At 38.9% G+C, this 14,397-nt stretch overlaps 1 protein-coding gene across 2 annotated transcripts in view; it reads left to right on the top strand.

Annotated features, from left to right (window-relative positions):
* Window positions 1–14,397, top strand: part of ALG14 (ALG14 UDP-N-acetylglucosaminyltransferase subunit) — a 104,428-nt gene that overhangs the window by 29,584 nt on the left and 60,447 nt on the right. The window contains exon 4 of one of the 2 annotated variants that reach the window (XM_063106822.1): window positions 7,241–7,276. The exons of the other annotated variant lie outside the window; for it this stretch is intronic. Within the exon in view, the coding sequence (XP_062962892.1) occupies window positions 7,241–7,276 (36 nt within the window). The remainder of the gene's footprint in view (window positions 1–7,240; window positions 7,277–14,397) is intronic. 2 annotated transcript variants of the gene reach the window in all.

Genomic DNA, 14,397 nt, shown 5'->3' with positions numbered 1-14,397 from the left:
GGAAGTGTCTCTTTCGCCCAAGAAGTTTTGGATACAGTTGGAGGTAAAAGAGCATAAATACTAGAAACCTTTAGAGTTAGTGAACAAAAGCATCACTGGGCATTGCTAATGAATAAAAGATAATAAAGGCATTAGGTACCTCTGAAGCCTGGGTGCAGTGTAGGGCTGAAAACAGGCTTCTTAGTTGAAGCCTACAGAGCAGCTAGACTCCCAGATTCTCTGCCTTATGCAAGTAGAAAACTAGAGCTTTAACTGCTGGAGAGATCGAGATGAATAGGTTTTAGTTTGAGGAACACCAAGCCAAGTTGAGGATTGGGGTGAATTACTGCCCTGAAAACAGGGGGCTTCAGAAGAGTGAATACCTGCCCTGTCCCCCAACATGTACCACTTAGGTCCCCTTTCTGGGTCAGTTCCCAAAATGCTACATTTATATCTTCCATGCAGGATATTGAAGATTAGTTTTAAAGAAACCAATTTGAAAAAAGAAAGATACAACAATCACAGTAATTCATTGAACTTTGAGAAGGAGAGAATGAAACTGAGGCCAACAGAGGTGGGAAAGGAGGGAGGGGAAGAGGGGATTAGTAAGAAATTGGTGAAGGGCCACAATAAATGATTACATTGTATAATGATAAATATAGTAGTTATCCTGATTTGAGCATCACACATTGCACACAGGTGTTGATATTCAATGCTGTACCCCACAGATATGTACAATCATTTGAATTAAAAAAAAATGAAAAGAAACCAATTTGCCCAAGAGAACAGAACAGATTTCCAACACTTGGGTCGGGTCCTGACCATTTTTCACACTTCAGTCAACCAGCACCACCCAGCACATCACAGCTTCCAGTCTGCCTTTTAATGCCTCATTTTTCATATGACCCTGGGCTTCTCAATCTCATCACTGCTGACATTTGGGGCCAGGTAAATCTTTGTTGTGGAGGAATCTCCTGTGTATTTTAGGATGTTTAGCAGCATTCCTGGCTTCTAGCCACTAGATGCTAATAGCACTCTCCCCAACCACCACTTCCAGTCATGACAACCCAGAATTGTTCGAGACCTTGCCAAGTGGTGGTGGGGGTAGTGGAGATCTCCCTGTCCATTCCCCCTTGAGAATCACTGGTTTGAACCAGCATCCACAGACTATCAGACATTTGAGGAAAGCCTCTAAAATAAGAGAAACCAAAACTAACAATAAAAGGAATTTGGAGAAAAAGTATCAGGGAAAGAAGGAGTTGAGGGGGTAAGTTTAAAAGAAAACAATTTTCAGAGAAATCAGAAGACATCGTATCCTTTAAAAAAAATAATAAGATCTATTTTTTTAAAAGCTCAGAATAAGAAAAACCCTTGGCTATTAAAATTTTGATTGCAGGAATGAAAAAAATCAATAAAGATAGGATGATCACATTGAAGAGCTCTGCTATAAATTATAAGAAGATAAAAACAACAGAGAAAAGCAAGAAAATTAAACAAACTGGACATTGGAGGTTCATTATCCAGAAAGAACAAGGAAATGGGAAAAGTTGAAAACAAAACGATGACCCAGGGAAAATTCCCAGAGCTAGAAGGACTTCAAACTAAAAGGACTGTCTCCAGCCCAATTAAACTGTAGCCACAACGTGATATATCATCAACAACTTTGGAACTAGTGATAAAGAGAAGATACCAAAAATTTTCAGAAAGAACAAGAAAAGGAGTCACATTGGGTGTCCAAATGGCATTTAGAATAACAGTGGAACAATGTCTCAAACTGATTCCCTGTATACCCCTTCAAAGACGTTATGCCCACTAAAACAAGGGGAACCAGAGAGGGAAACTCAGCTACGGGGATATGGGCCCCAATTCAGGAGAGAGGCAAAGGGAGTTCTCAGGATGGCAGTGAAGGGAGTGCCAGTGCGAAGACCTCATAAGCCTACCTCATGAGCAACTTGGGGGGGGGGGGGTGCAGCAGAGAACTCCAGGAGAAATGGCACCAGGAAAGAAATGGAGTTGATAAATTACCTCAGGGATTTGACCAAACTGAAAGGACTATCTGGAACTTTAAAACCATGTGTGCGTGTATGTGTGTATATGTGGGTACACTGTACATATGTGTATATATAAAACACACACACACACACACACACATATAAAACTTTGATTTAAAAAACCAAAAACAAACACAAAGGACAGTAAGTGCTTTGAATGTAGGAGAGAGAGACATCTCTGTGCACTAGAGGGTTGGGGTGGGAGTGGGGGCTTCTCCAGAGGAGTAGGGAGATTTGAAGCAGGAAGGACAGCCTGGCAAAAAAAAGTGAAGAAATTGGAAAGGATGTGTTGCTTCACCCGCCATGGATTTGTCACCCCACTTCCCCTGGGGAACAGAGACACAAAGGATTACTCAAAGCCCATCTCTTCTGAGCAGTGAGAAGCCCTGAAGTGGTTAACTTCCCTGGGACCCTCCAGCAAGAGGCATCCCTTCCGTTTGGGAAATTAACGCCAAATTGGGGTTCTCTTCCTGCATTTATTTTCCAGACCAGGAAGTTACAGCAAGAGAATAAAGGTGGGGTTATAGTTTAACAATATAGGCTGGTAACTTTCAGTGAAACAAGCCAGATGACATTCCAGTAAGGCAATTAAGTGGTCTTATCAACACAAGCTTGATCTTAGCAAACATTCCTTCTCCCTCTAGCAGTTTCTCAGTGTCTTTACATAACAATCAGTAACTAGTCTTTCTTTGAGCCAGCAACCTGCTGTGCCACAATTCTTATCTTGCAACAAAGACTCACTAGCCTAGGGAAAATTTCCTGTCCTTGCAAAGTCAATATTTGAAACTGCAAGGCTTTGGAAAACTGGGCCCTGTGAAGTACATATGCTTTTTAGTATATTCTACAAGTATGAGACATTTTCAGACAAATGGACGGTGTGTTTTGATGAGAATCATGACAGGAAATTGGGAAAGAAGTTGTTAAATTACAAGAGAAGAAATTATTTCAGTTTTAGAAACCTGAGATTTTCTTAGAATATTTTCAATTGTAGGAAAAATTTAAGTAGACTGATATTTGATCATCTCTGAGTTGTGGATTTGTTGATTTTCATTTTTGTCTTTGAACATTTTTCTGTATTTTCCAAGGTTACAATGAGAAAACAGCTATTTTTTAGAAACAAAGCTAATACAAGATAAAAGCCCCAATGGAAGTAGTAACATATTGATATGAAATATTTATTTTCTAAAGAAATAACCCAAACACATACCATAAGCACCAATATTTTGAGCCTAGTATACTTGTATTATGGAAGCACAAAAGTTTTGCTATTACTATAGTAAATAAGGATTCTTTTGGTTTGCCTTTTTTTTTTTTTTTTTTTTTTTTTGCATGTTTGTATATGAATCAGTGGCAGTTTGGTGGTTACAGGATTTATTAATTGGCACCTCTAAAATGAAAATGACATACTCCCACTTAACACCAATCTACTGTTTTCCACAAGGTGGGGTGCTAACTTCACACAGTGGGCTGACACTGTGTACAACTTGCTGAGACTTCTAAATTTAATACATTTGATGCCTGTCTTTCACGTTTCCCAAGAAGCAGTTCTAAAAGTAATGTTTGTAAATTACATAATTGCCATTGTGGGGTTTTATTTCAGTTTGTAGACTATATGTTACACCTCATAGTTTAACATAGTTACATTTTTAGAGTGTGACTAGTGTATATATGCACTTTTCCTCATTCTAAAGGACCTTAACTATATTCAGTCATAGATAAAGGCAAAAATACCTGCAATTTGGAAGAGGGCCAGTCTTAAATGAGTAAAATACCTGAATAAGAAAATATTTGTAATTTATTGCAAATAGAGATCCAGATGTGGCTGTTTCGGTAAATAGATGGTTATTTTTGAAATAGCGTATCAGATAGATGTATACATGCCTCTAAAGTATTTTAATAGCTTAATCTCTTAAATTCCTCCCTAAATCTTAGTTATCCCATGCTCTATATCTAGAACTAAGGCAAGTTTAGGTTAAACTCTTTGATCAGATTCTGGATTTATGGAATTAAAATAACTGAATAACATATTGAAGTTATTTCAACCTTCTGGTAATTTAAACAATTTCCCTGTGCCAGTTAAATTTGAGTGAGATTCTTACAACACACAGAGCAGTAGTATTTTACAATATGGTGCTCTTGTTTCTCCATTTTAAAACAAATTAATGACATTCTAATAACCAATGTTTGGATTTAAACATATATATAGCACAATTTTTGTAAAATATTGATACTTATATTACAGGTACAAACACACAATTTCTTTGTTGTTATAAAATCAGAGTGTAGCCTGTTTTAGAATTCTCTGTGTCCTTCCTTTTGCACAGATGGAGGCTCTTTGGTCTCTGGCAGCCGTTAGGCCCCAGGAAATAATTATGGAGCCTGGTAGTTACAGTCATGCCAGGGACAGAATAATTCTAAGCCCTACAACTGGTGAGGCTATGACTGATAGTGCATTTCCACTTTTATTCGGGATTGACCAAGGAACCGAGCATGGCAAGGAGGTGAAAGAGAAACAATCAATGGGTGCAGAGAGATGCTCACTTGTCCTTCAGATACCTGGTAGAAGCCCTCTTCATGGCAGCTGATGAAGTGCCATGAAGTGACATACAAGTGAGGGAGCTTTGGGTTCCAGACTGGGTCCTGCTGATAACCAGCCCTGTTACCTTGGGCAAATCAACCTCTCTGGACCTCAGTCTCCCACTGTGAAACAAGGAGGCCTGACTGAGAATAGGGATCCTCATCTAGCCACGCTGATGCCACAACTGGCTCTCAAGTCTGACTTGTCGAAGGTAAGTGCAGCTGCCGTTCCAGGGCCTGCCAGCATCTGCGTAGAACCCAGATTTCTGAATGCTGTCTTCCTAGATTCCCAGTTGTCTTGCTCTGTGTACCCACCTGCCAGGTCAACTCAGTTGCAGGTACCAACCCCCTGTCTGCCCCATTTCAACCTGAAAATTACCTGTATATGTTTTTGAACACTGAGATATTTTATACTTAGAGAGTGTTTTACTGACTCAGAAAATTACGTTCAAAACCAGACCGCAATACATAATGATATACTCTCAGCCTGTTTCCCCTTTTGCATTCTCTCCCTAGGGCATGACAATACCATTCACCCCAGCTAGAAACCTGAGAGTTGCCCCAAATTCTCCAGCCTCCTTAAATCACTCCTCCCCACCATTTGTCCTCTCCATTCCTCCACCTTAGTGCTGCAGCTGTCTTTTTGGCCTTCAACAGCATTCTCCTGATGTATTTCAGTGACCTCCCAAATGATTTCTCTTTAGCCGTATTCCGACCCCTTCTGTTCATTCTTCTCATAATTGCCAGAGTGGTATTTCTTGAATGCAGATCTGGTCACATTTTTAACATTCATCAGTGATTCCTCATTGCCTTTACATTCAAGTGCATTCTCTAGCATGCTTTGAAGGCCTAACCTCTCCAACTCCTTTTTCTATGGCTCTTTACCTTACTTATTGCATGCCAAAGTATAGTTCCCTGAATAATCCATGCTATTTCATGCCTCTCTGCTCTGAACATGCTGCGTCCTCTGCCTGGAAGACCCTCCTCCACCCCACCTACCCTTACCCCCATTATATTTGGTAAATTTCATCTCTCTCACAAGTCAGATCAGATGTCTCATCCATGAAACCCAACTTAGCTTATCAAAGTGTAGTTAATCATTTCGTATTTGGTGCTAACATTATATTTAATAAGTATGTCTCTCATTGTCTTCATCTCTTTGATTGCAATGATCAGTTTTCCTGTGTTGCCGTGTCATGCTGCAGTGGGTTCCTTGTGAATACCCTCTTCACCTTTGTGTTCCTAGCCCAGTTCTTGTCTCTTGATAGGTGCTCATTGGGTGTTCAATGAATGAATGAATGAGCAAATGAGTCCATCTTCATAATGAAGAGTACAGCTCTGAAATCCAGTGTCATAAACAGTTGTTTCAAATGATATTTATTGTATTTTCTTCTTTAAGAAAAAGAAAGCAGTCTTAAATTCATACCATTTTAAAGCCAGAGGAAAGCTGTTTCAATTGCAAGTGACATAAAACTAAACTCAAAACTGGCTTGAACAATAAAGGGAATTTGTCAGTTTATGAAACAGGAAAAATTCAGTCTTGTTTCTGGGAAGACTTGGTCCAGCAGCCCAAAGATATCATTAACAACAGTCCGTGTATCTGCTCTGTCTACTACAGTGGCAGCTCCATTGGGCTCCCCACAGTTCTGCCTCCAGCAGCTCCAAGCTCTCCTGTCAGGGTAGCAAAAATGTGTAGCACCTCCTGGCTTTATATCTTTTTTACTAGACTGTCTGAAGAAGAGAGGGTCTCCTACAGCCTATGGGAAAGAGAGATGAAGCCTCTTTTTCTCAGAGCCCCAGCAAATGTCTTGGTCTCCAGTTGAGTTATATACCCACCTTTCAGCCTATCTTTTTTCTAGGAGTGAGGGTTATTCCGTGTTGCTTAAGCCGTTCTAGGCCTGCTCTTGGAGTTGGGGTTGGGGTGAAGTAGACAGGGTGAAAACCACCAAAATTATCTGGCTGAGAATGTGAGAGGAATGAGTAACCCAAAAGAAAAAAGGAGTATTGAAAAGAAGGTGTCAATAAAGGCTGGGAAGAAGACAACAAATGTTCCTTATGAAGGGCTGTAAAAACCTTTGGGTCAGAATCCTATTATTGTTTCAGAAACAAACTGCTTTATTTCCCTGGAGCCTGAGGCCACCATACAAGGAGGGGCTTCTCAAGGTAAAGTGAGGAGTGGCTATAGCCTTGAAGTAGACCTGAAGTGACAGCTTCGATTGTCTTTGAGAAGTCAGACTCGAGAGCCAGTTGTGGGATCACCGTGGCTAGCTGAGGGTCCTGATCTCAGCCAGGCCTTCTGTTTCACAGTGGGAGACAAGTTCAGAGAGGTAGATTCTCCCAAGGGCTGGTTATCAGCAGGATCCTGTCTGGAACCCAAAGCTCCCTCATTTGTATGTCACTTCATGGCCGTGAAGTGGGCATTTTCCAGCTACTTGAAAGACATGCATATAAAAACTTTTTTTTTGGTAAATTATGGTCATTTTGATTCTTGATCTCAGAATGATTGATTGAACCACCCAACATATATTTTAAAATATATGTATAAGGCATTATTTTTAAAAAGTTAAAAAGGAAGCTGAAATCATTTTCGATTGAATGAAATTTTACCATTTCAGTTATGTCTTTTTTCCAAGATTCTTCAATAATATGGCATTCATTAAATAATAAATGTATTGTACTTTTCAGTGTGTGGTAACAGCAAAGAATGACTTCATAGACCACTTGATCTTCTCTGTTGTGGTTTATGATGCCATCTGGATTCTTTGGTGGAATTATTTCCATCTAAATCACTGTAAACTTCTATTTAGTTTTCACAAATATAAAGACAGATATGTTTGTGGTTTTTAACAGTGAGGTAATTCTGGAACACACTTTGAAAGTTACAAGTTGTCATGTACTATTAGTATTTAACTCAGTATTTCATGTAATTTTAAACTAGAAGCCTGAAAAAAATTAATTTCTCCACTTTTTTTTCTTCCACTTTATTTTTTTGCTCTTAAGCATTCTACTTTCCCTGTCTGTCTTGCCCGCCATATGTTTGTACATCAGTCAAGTATTTGTAGGGAGCATGGGAGTACAGAGTACTGTAGGGTATGGCCCCTGCCCTCCTTAATTAGGAAACTCATCTAGACGGACAGAAAGGATGTTTCACTGAGATATTTCTTTTTCTATATGGTGGGTAAAAAGCAAGAAAGAAAAAGTATTACTTTTTTGAATGATTATGTGAAAGGAGCTATCATGCTGTAAGATATGTACATGTTGCAGGATATACACATTGAACTACACAGAAAGGACTCAACTAAAACATCTTTTCTAGGAGCACATGTAATCGAGTTGGCTGCCAGGTAGGAGCAGCAATAGGAAAACAGCAGAACTTGCCAGAAGAGACTTGGGGCCTCAGGTTCAACAGAAAAGTCTGAAGATTTTTTTTCTTTTAATTAAAAAATAATTGAATAAAATATTTGTGGGGTACACAGTTGAATATCAGCACCTGTGTACAATGTGTGATGATCAAATCAGGATAATTAGCATGTTCATCATTACAAAATGTAAACATTCCTTGTGTCCATTAACCAATTTCTCCATAAACCCCTCCCCTCCCACTTCTAGTAACCACAGTTCTGTTCTCTCCTTCTGAAAAGTAAACATGTTATTGTGATTCTTCCTTCCTTCCTTCTTTCCTTTTTGCCTTCGTTCCTTCCTTTCTTTTCTTGTCTCTCACTTACGAGTAAGGACGTAACAATATTTCTCTTTCTGTGCCTGGCTTGTTTCACTTAATTTTCCTCAAGCTCATCCATGTAGCTGCAAATGGCAGAATTTCATTCTTTTTTATGGCTGAATAGTATTCCATTTTGTGTGTGTGTGTGTGTGTGTGTGTGTGTGTGACACACACACATCACTTTTTCCTAATCCAGTCATCCATTGATGGACATTTAGGTTGGTTCCATATCTTGGCTATTGTAAGTAGAGCTGCAGTAAGCACGAGAATGCATGTATTCCTTCAACATGATAAATTCCATTCCTTTGGGTATATACCCAGAAGTTGGATTGCTGGATTGTATGGTAGTTCTGTCTGTAGTTGTTTGAGAAACCTCTATACCATTTTCCATAATGACTATACTAATTCACAGTTCCACCAACAGTGTAAAAGAGTTCCCCTTTCTCTGTATCCTCACAAACATTTGTTATTATCTGTCTTTTTGATAATAGCCAGTCTAATTGGGATGAGATGATATCTTAGTGTGGTTTGGGTTGGCATTTCTCTGATGATTAGTGATGTTGAGCATTTTTTCACATACTTGTTGGCCATTTGTATGTCTTTTTTTGAGAACTGTATTTTGTTTCCTTGCTAATTTTTTAATTGGATAGTTCATTTCTTTACTGTTAAGTTGTTCGAGTTCTTGTATATTCTGTCAGATGTATAATTTGTCCCTTGTTGGATGTATAGTTTGCACATATTTTCTCCCATTCTGTAGGTTGTCTTTTCATTCTGTTGATTGTTTCCTTCGCTGTGCAGGAGCTTTTTAGTTTGATATAATCCCATCTGTTTATTTTTCCTTTTGTTGCCTATGCTTTTCAGGTTTTATTCATAAAGTCTGCCCAGTCCTACATCCTGAAGTGCTTTCCCTGTGTTTTCTTCTAGGAATTTTGTGGTATCAGATCATTAATACATTTTGAGTTGATTTTGGTATATGGCAAGATGTGTGGATCTAGTTTCATTCTTCTCACATGGACATCCAGTTTTCCCAGAATCATTTGCTGAAGAGGCTGTCCTTTCCCCAATACATGTTCTTGGTGCCTTTGTCAAAGATCACTTAGGTGTAAGTATGTGGGTTGAGTTCTGTGTTCTCTATTCTGTTCCATTTTTCTGAGTGTCTGTTTTTATGCCAGTACCATGCTGTTTTGGTTGCTATAGCTTTGTATTATAATTTGAAGTCAGGTAGTGTAATGCCTCCAGCTTTATTATTTTTTATCAGGATTGCTTTGGCTATTCAGGGTCTTTTGTAGTTCCATATAAATGTTAGGATTGTTTTTTCTCTTTCTGTGAAGAATGTCATTGGTATTTTGATGGGGATTGCATTGAATCTGTAGATCACTTTGTATAGCATGGATATTTTTACAATAATTCTTCCAATCCATAAACATGAAGTGTCTTTCCATATTTTGGTGTCTTCTTTAATTTCTTTCAGTAGTGTTTTGTAGAGATCTTTCATTTCCTGGGTTAAATTTATTTCTAGGTATTTTATTCTTTTGGTAGATATTATATATGGGCTTGCTTTTGATTTCTTTGTCTGCTTGTTTATTGTTGGTGTATAAAAACACCACTGATTTTTGTGTATTGATTTTGAGTCCTGCAACTTTACTGAATTTGTTTATTAGCTCTAGGAGTTTTTTAGTAGAGTTTTTATGTTTTTCTATATATGGGATCATGTCATCTGTCAACAGAGACAATTTGACTTCATCTTTTCTGATTTAGATCTTTTATTTCTTTTTCTTGCCTAGTTGCCATAGCTAACACTTATAATACTATGTTGAGTAGGAGTGGTGAGAATGGGCATCCTTGTCTTGTTCCTCTTCTTAAAGGGAAAGCTTTCAGCTTTTCCCCATTCAGGATGATGTTGCCAGTAGATTTGTTATATATGGGTTTTATTGTGTTAAGATACTTTCCTTCTGTACCAAATTTGTTGAGAGTACTTATCATGAAGTAGTGCTGAATTTTGTCAAATGCTTTTTCTGCATCTGTTGGGATAATGATAGTTTTGGGGGGCCGGCCTGTGGCTCACTTGGGAGAGTGTGGTGCTGATAACATCAAGGCCATGGGTTCGGATCCCATATAGGGTTGGCCAGTTAGCTCACTGGAGAGAGGACCCACAAAGACTGAGGGAAGTTCCCTGAGGCCCTTGTGAATGCTGAGTTTTACAGAGAGTTCAAGACTGTTAGGGAAGTGAGGGCATTTGTCTTTGGTCCCTTCCTCTCCCTCTTTCCTACTTTCCTCCAGGCCCTTAGGGCTTGGTACCTCTGGCTATTTATAAACTCCAAATTCCCTGCTCTGCTGGAGCCTTCTTTATCTAGCCCCAGGAATTCCATTCAGTTCAGCCTATTTATTGAGTGGTCCTTGCAAATAAGGCCCTAAGTATGCACTCTCAAATAAACTCCTATGTTTCCTTTCTATATTCTCTAAGTACATCTCATCTAGATGATAGCAAGATTGAATGAATTTATATTAATGTGCAATGGTATATTGAATCACTTATTTAGTAAATATTTATTGAGCACCAACAACAACCAAATACTCTTATAAGAAGTGAGATTGCAGTGATTGAAGTTCCCTGGTCCACTTGGCTAAGTTGCATTCTTTTTTTTTTTTTTTTTTTTTGTCTTTTTGTGACCGGTAAGGGGATTGCAACCCTTGGCTTGGTGTCGCTCGCACCGTGCTCAGCCAGTGAGCGCACCAGCCATTCCTATATAGAATCCGAACCCGCGGCAGGAGCGCCGCTGCGCTCCCAAGTGCTGCACTCTCCCAAGTGCACCACGGGGCCGGCCCCTAAGTTGCATTCTAATGGAAGAGACAGACAGTAAACAAATAAATATATAATATGCCAGTACAGTAAATGATTTTTTTTTTTTTTGGTGATAGGGCGGGAAGAGTATGTGTACATGTGGGTGGTTGGTGAGGGGTGGAGTGGGGAGAAGAGGATTGTTTTAAAAAGGCTAGTCAGGAAGGGTGCCTCTGAGGGGAACTGATATGCCATAATGGTGGGGGACACTTGGGCAGAGACATGAAGTTAGAGAGCGCTCTCTTATTAGTAGGATTTCCGGTTACCTGAACTTATTATCAAAATTAATAATGTGAAGATTTGGATGGGATTTGTAGGTGGAGGCTTCTCTAGAGTAGAGCTGTAAACCAGAGAGTGGCACCATATGGACTCTCCTGTCTTTTGCCAGTCACGTTTATCTCACTGTTAGGACTTTTAGCTTGGCTCTCTTCCAAGCTACCATTTAAACTCTCATCCTTGACTTTAATGAGGATTTCCTCATCACATTGACCCTGCAGGCTGTTCTGAGTAAATATCTTTCCCTCTGACTTGGAAGAAGCTACTCATTGGATTAAATTGGGATATTTCTGAGAGCAGAATAGGGCACTGTTAATAAGTATGCTGAGACACAGGTATAAACTGGGACCATCCTCTGCAAACTGGATGATTGGTCACTGTAGACTGTGGTCATTGACCCACTTAGCTCCAGCACACAAGTGGAACCAAGACTCCCCGCCCCAACAAAGCATCTGGTCTAGAGGCTGAAAGGTTGACTCCTTGTATGGTGCATCCAGAAATCAAAAGAGAAGTCATCAAACTTTAGTTAGTCTTGTTGTCTTATTCTCAGGCCTGTTTTTCCAGTTTATGTCTTGGAGGTCCCTCAGTTCCCATCCCAGAACATGCCTACAGTAGTTTCCATTTTTCTGATCATGGACCAGGACTTCCTACCCCATTTTCTTGCCTCTTTCACACTGCTGCTAGGGATAAGATGTAGACTCTTTCCATGTTCAGATCTAGGAAAGCTATCTCCAGCTCTAGAAACCCTTGCATAGGCCTTACCAGGCTTGGATTTTTGCCTCCTAGCAGCTAAGATAGAATTAGAGGAGCCAGAATCAAATTTATCATCCTTCCAGTCCCTCAGGATGCTGCTGTTCAGTTGTAATCCAGAAATATTATTCATTGCTTCTTTACAAAGTTATGTGCTCACAGATTTTAAAAATTAAAGGAACATAATAAACACATGCTTTTTTGAAGAAAATATTACAGATACTGACATCAGACCACAAAAACAACTTTTATATAATAGGACCCTACTAGGTTTTTGTTTGTTTTCATAACATCACATACTTGGAAAGCTACTAGGTTATTTTTATTATAATAATAACAACGACATGACATCTTCTTGGTTCAAATGTATTTTGTAGTGCAGGTCCATAGTCCCTTATCTAAAATCCTAAAAAGTTCTGAAAACTAGAGAAAAAAAAATTCCAAGTTTGCCACAAGCTTAACATCAAAACCTAATTTGAACTGCTGTGAGGCTTATAGCCTTTATCGCATTTATTGTGAATATTCATGTTTTACTGCAGAAATATTAATATGTTTGATTACTTCCCCAAACTCCAGTGGAGGATATTATGTTATTTGCACCACATTACCTGTCCAGACATTTCTGACCCAAAAGAATTCTGAGAAGGGATTTTGGCTCTATGATATTTCTTGGCCTATTACGTGTTTTCAATTAATAATCTCCACAAACTAGACAAGCACAGACCTCAAAAAAGTTTGTCCTTACTTGGTTACTGTTTTCTGTATAGTCTATAGTACTAAGTATGTAAGAACTGCATTCATGCCCTCTTGGAGTATACAGAAGTTTCTGAACACACTTTTATACCTTTTCCTGAATGCAGAAAAGCATAACACATAACTAGTAGTTATGTGTTTTCCACTAATTTAGAAGAAGGCTTTCTGTTCTTTTTCCAGGGAACATATAGTTCCTCAAGGCCAAGTCGGGGAGGGAGAATATATTAAATATTTAGTTCTTTACTCTGATTTAACTGTGTGGTAGCCAGGCTCCAAGAAAGCCTCCAGTGATTCTCACCTCCTAGTAGTCATGCCCTTGTGTAGTCCCTTCCATATGGAATAAGGTTGACTGACCTGTGTACCCAATGAGATTTTGCAGATGTGACAAAGTTTACTTCTGAGGTTAGGTCATAAAGGACGCGGTTTTGCTGTGCCCTCTCTTGGAGTACTTACTTCTGGGAAGCTAGCTGTTGTGTAATGAGAACACTCAAGTAGCCCTATGTAAAGATGCATTTGGCAAGGAACTAAGGCCACCAGCCAGCAACAAGCACTAAATTGCCAGACATGTGAGCAAGCCTCCTTGGAAGTAGATTCCCAGCCCCAGTCAAGATTTCTGATGACTGCAGTCCCAGCCAACAACTTGACTTCAGGTTTATGAGGCACTGCAAGTTAGAATAACCCAGTTAAATTGCTGCTGGATTCGTGATTCACAGAAACTGAGAGAAGCAAATAAGTACTTATTTTAAGCTGCTAAGTTTTGGGATAATTTGTTACACAGTAATAGATAACCAATATACCTGGAACTTTGATTCAAGGAAAGTATATTGGTATCTCTAAGAAAATAATAGTACATTCTTGTTGTGAATTTCAAACATAGATATTTATGACCTGGAAAATGAAAATTTCCTATAGTATTATCCAGTTTGTAGTTTGTGGCATGTAGTTCCAGATTTTCTCCATGCAAATACTAATGTGTGTACATAAGTGTATACAAACACGTGCGTGTGAGTGTTTTGTTAATAGACACCAAACATATTAAACATATTGTCCTACAGTTTGCGTTGATTCACTTAATGTGTCTTGGGATTTCTTCCATATAATTTCTTATGGATCTATGCCATTTGTTAATGTATCTCCATATATTTTATTTTATAAACTTCTTTATTCCCTTTTGGAGGATATTTGTTCTATTTCCAATTTCCACAAGTAAAAACAGTGGTAATGGATGAACATGTTGGTAACTCTGTGGGGTATACTTCTGGAAGTGGAAATGCTGGATCAAATGTAGACATATTTAAAATTCTGATAGATATTTCCAGACTGCCCTCCCAAAAAGTTACACCAGTGTATTTTCCCAGGCTATGAATATGTCTGTTTCCCTAAACCCTCAACAACACTGGATATCTGTAATTGTTGCCAGTCAGGTAGGTGAAAAATGACTGTTTTCTTTTGTG

The sequence above is a fragment of the Cynocephalus volans genome, chromosome 8 (genome assembly GCF_027409185.1).
Source record: "Cynocephalus volans isolate mCynVol1 chromosome 8, mCynVol1.pri, whole genome shotgun sequence".
NCBI classification, from domain to species: Eukaryota; Metazoa; Chordata; class Mammalia; order Dermoptera; family Cynocephalidae; genus Cynocephalus; species Cynocephalus volans.
The sequence above is the reverse complement of the archived record's forward strand: the minus strand, read 5'-3'. Positions and strand labels throughout refer to the sequence as shown.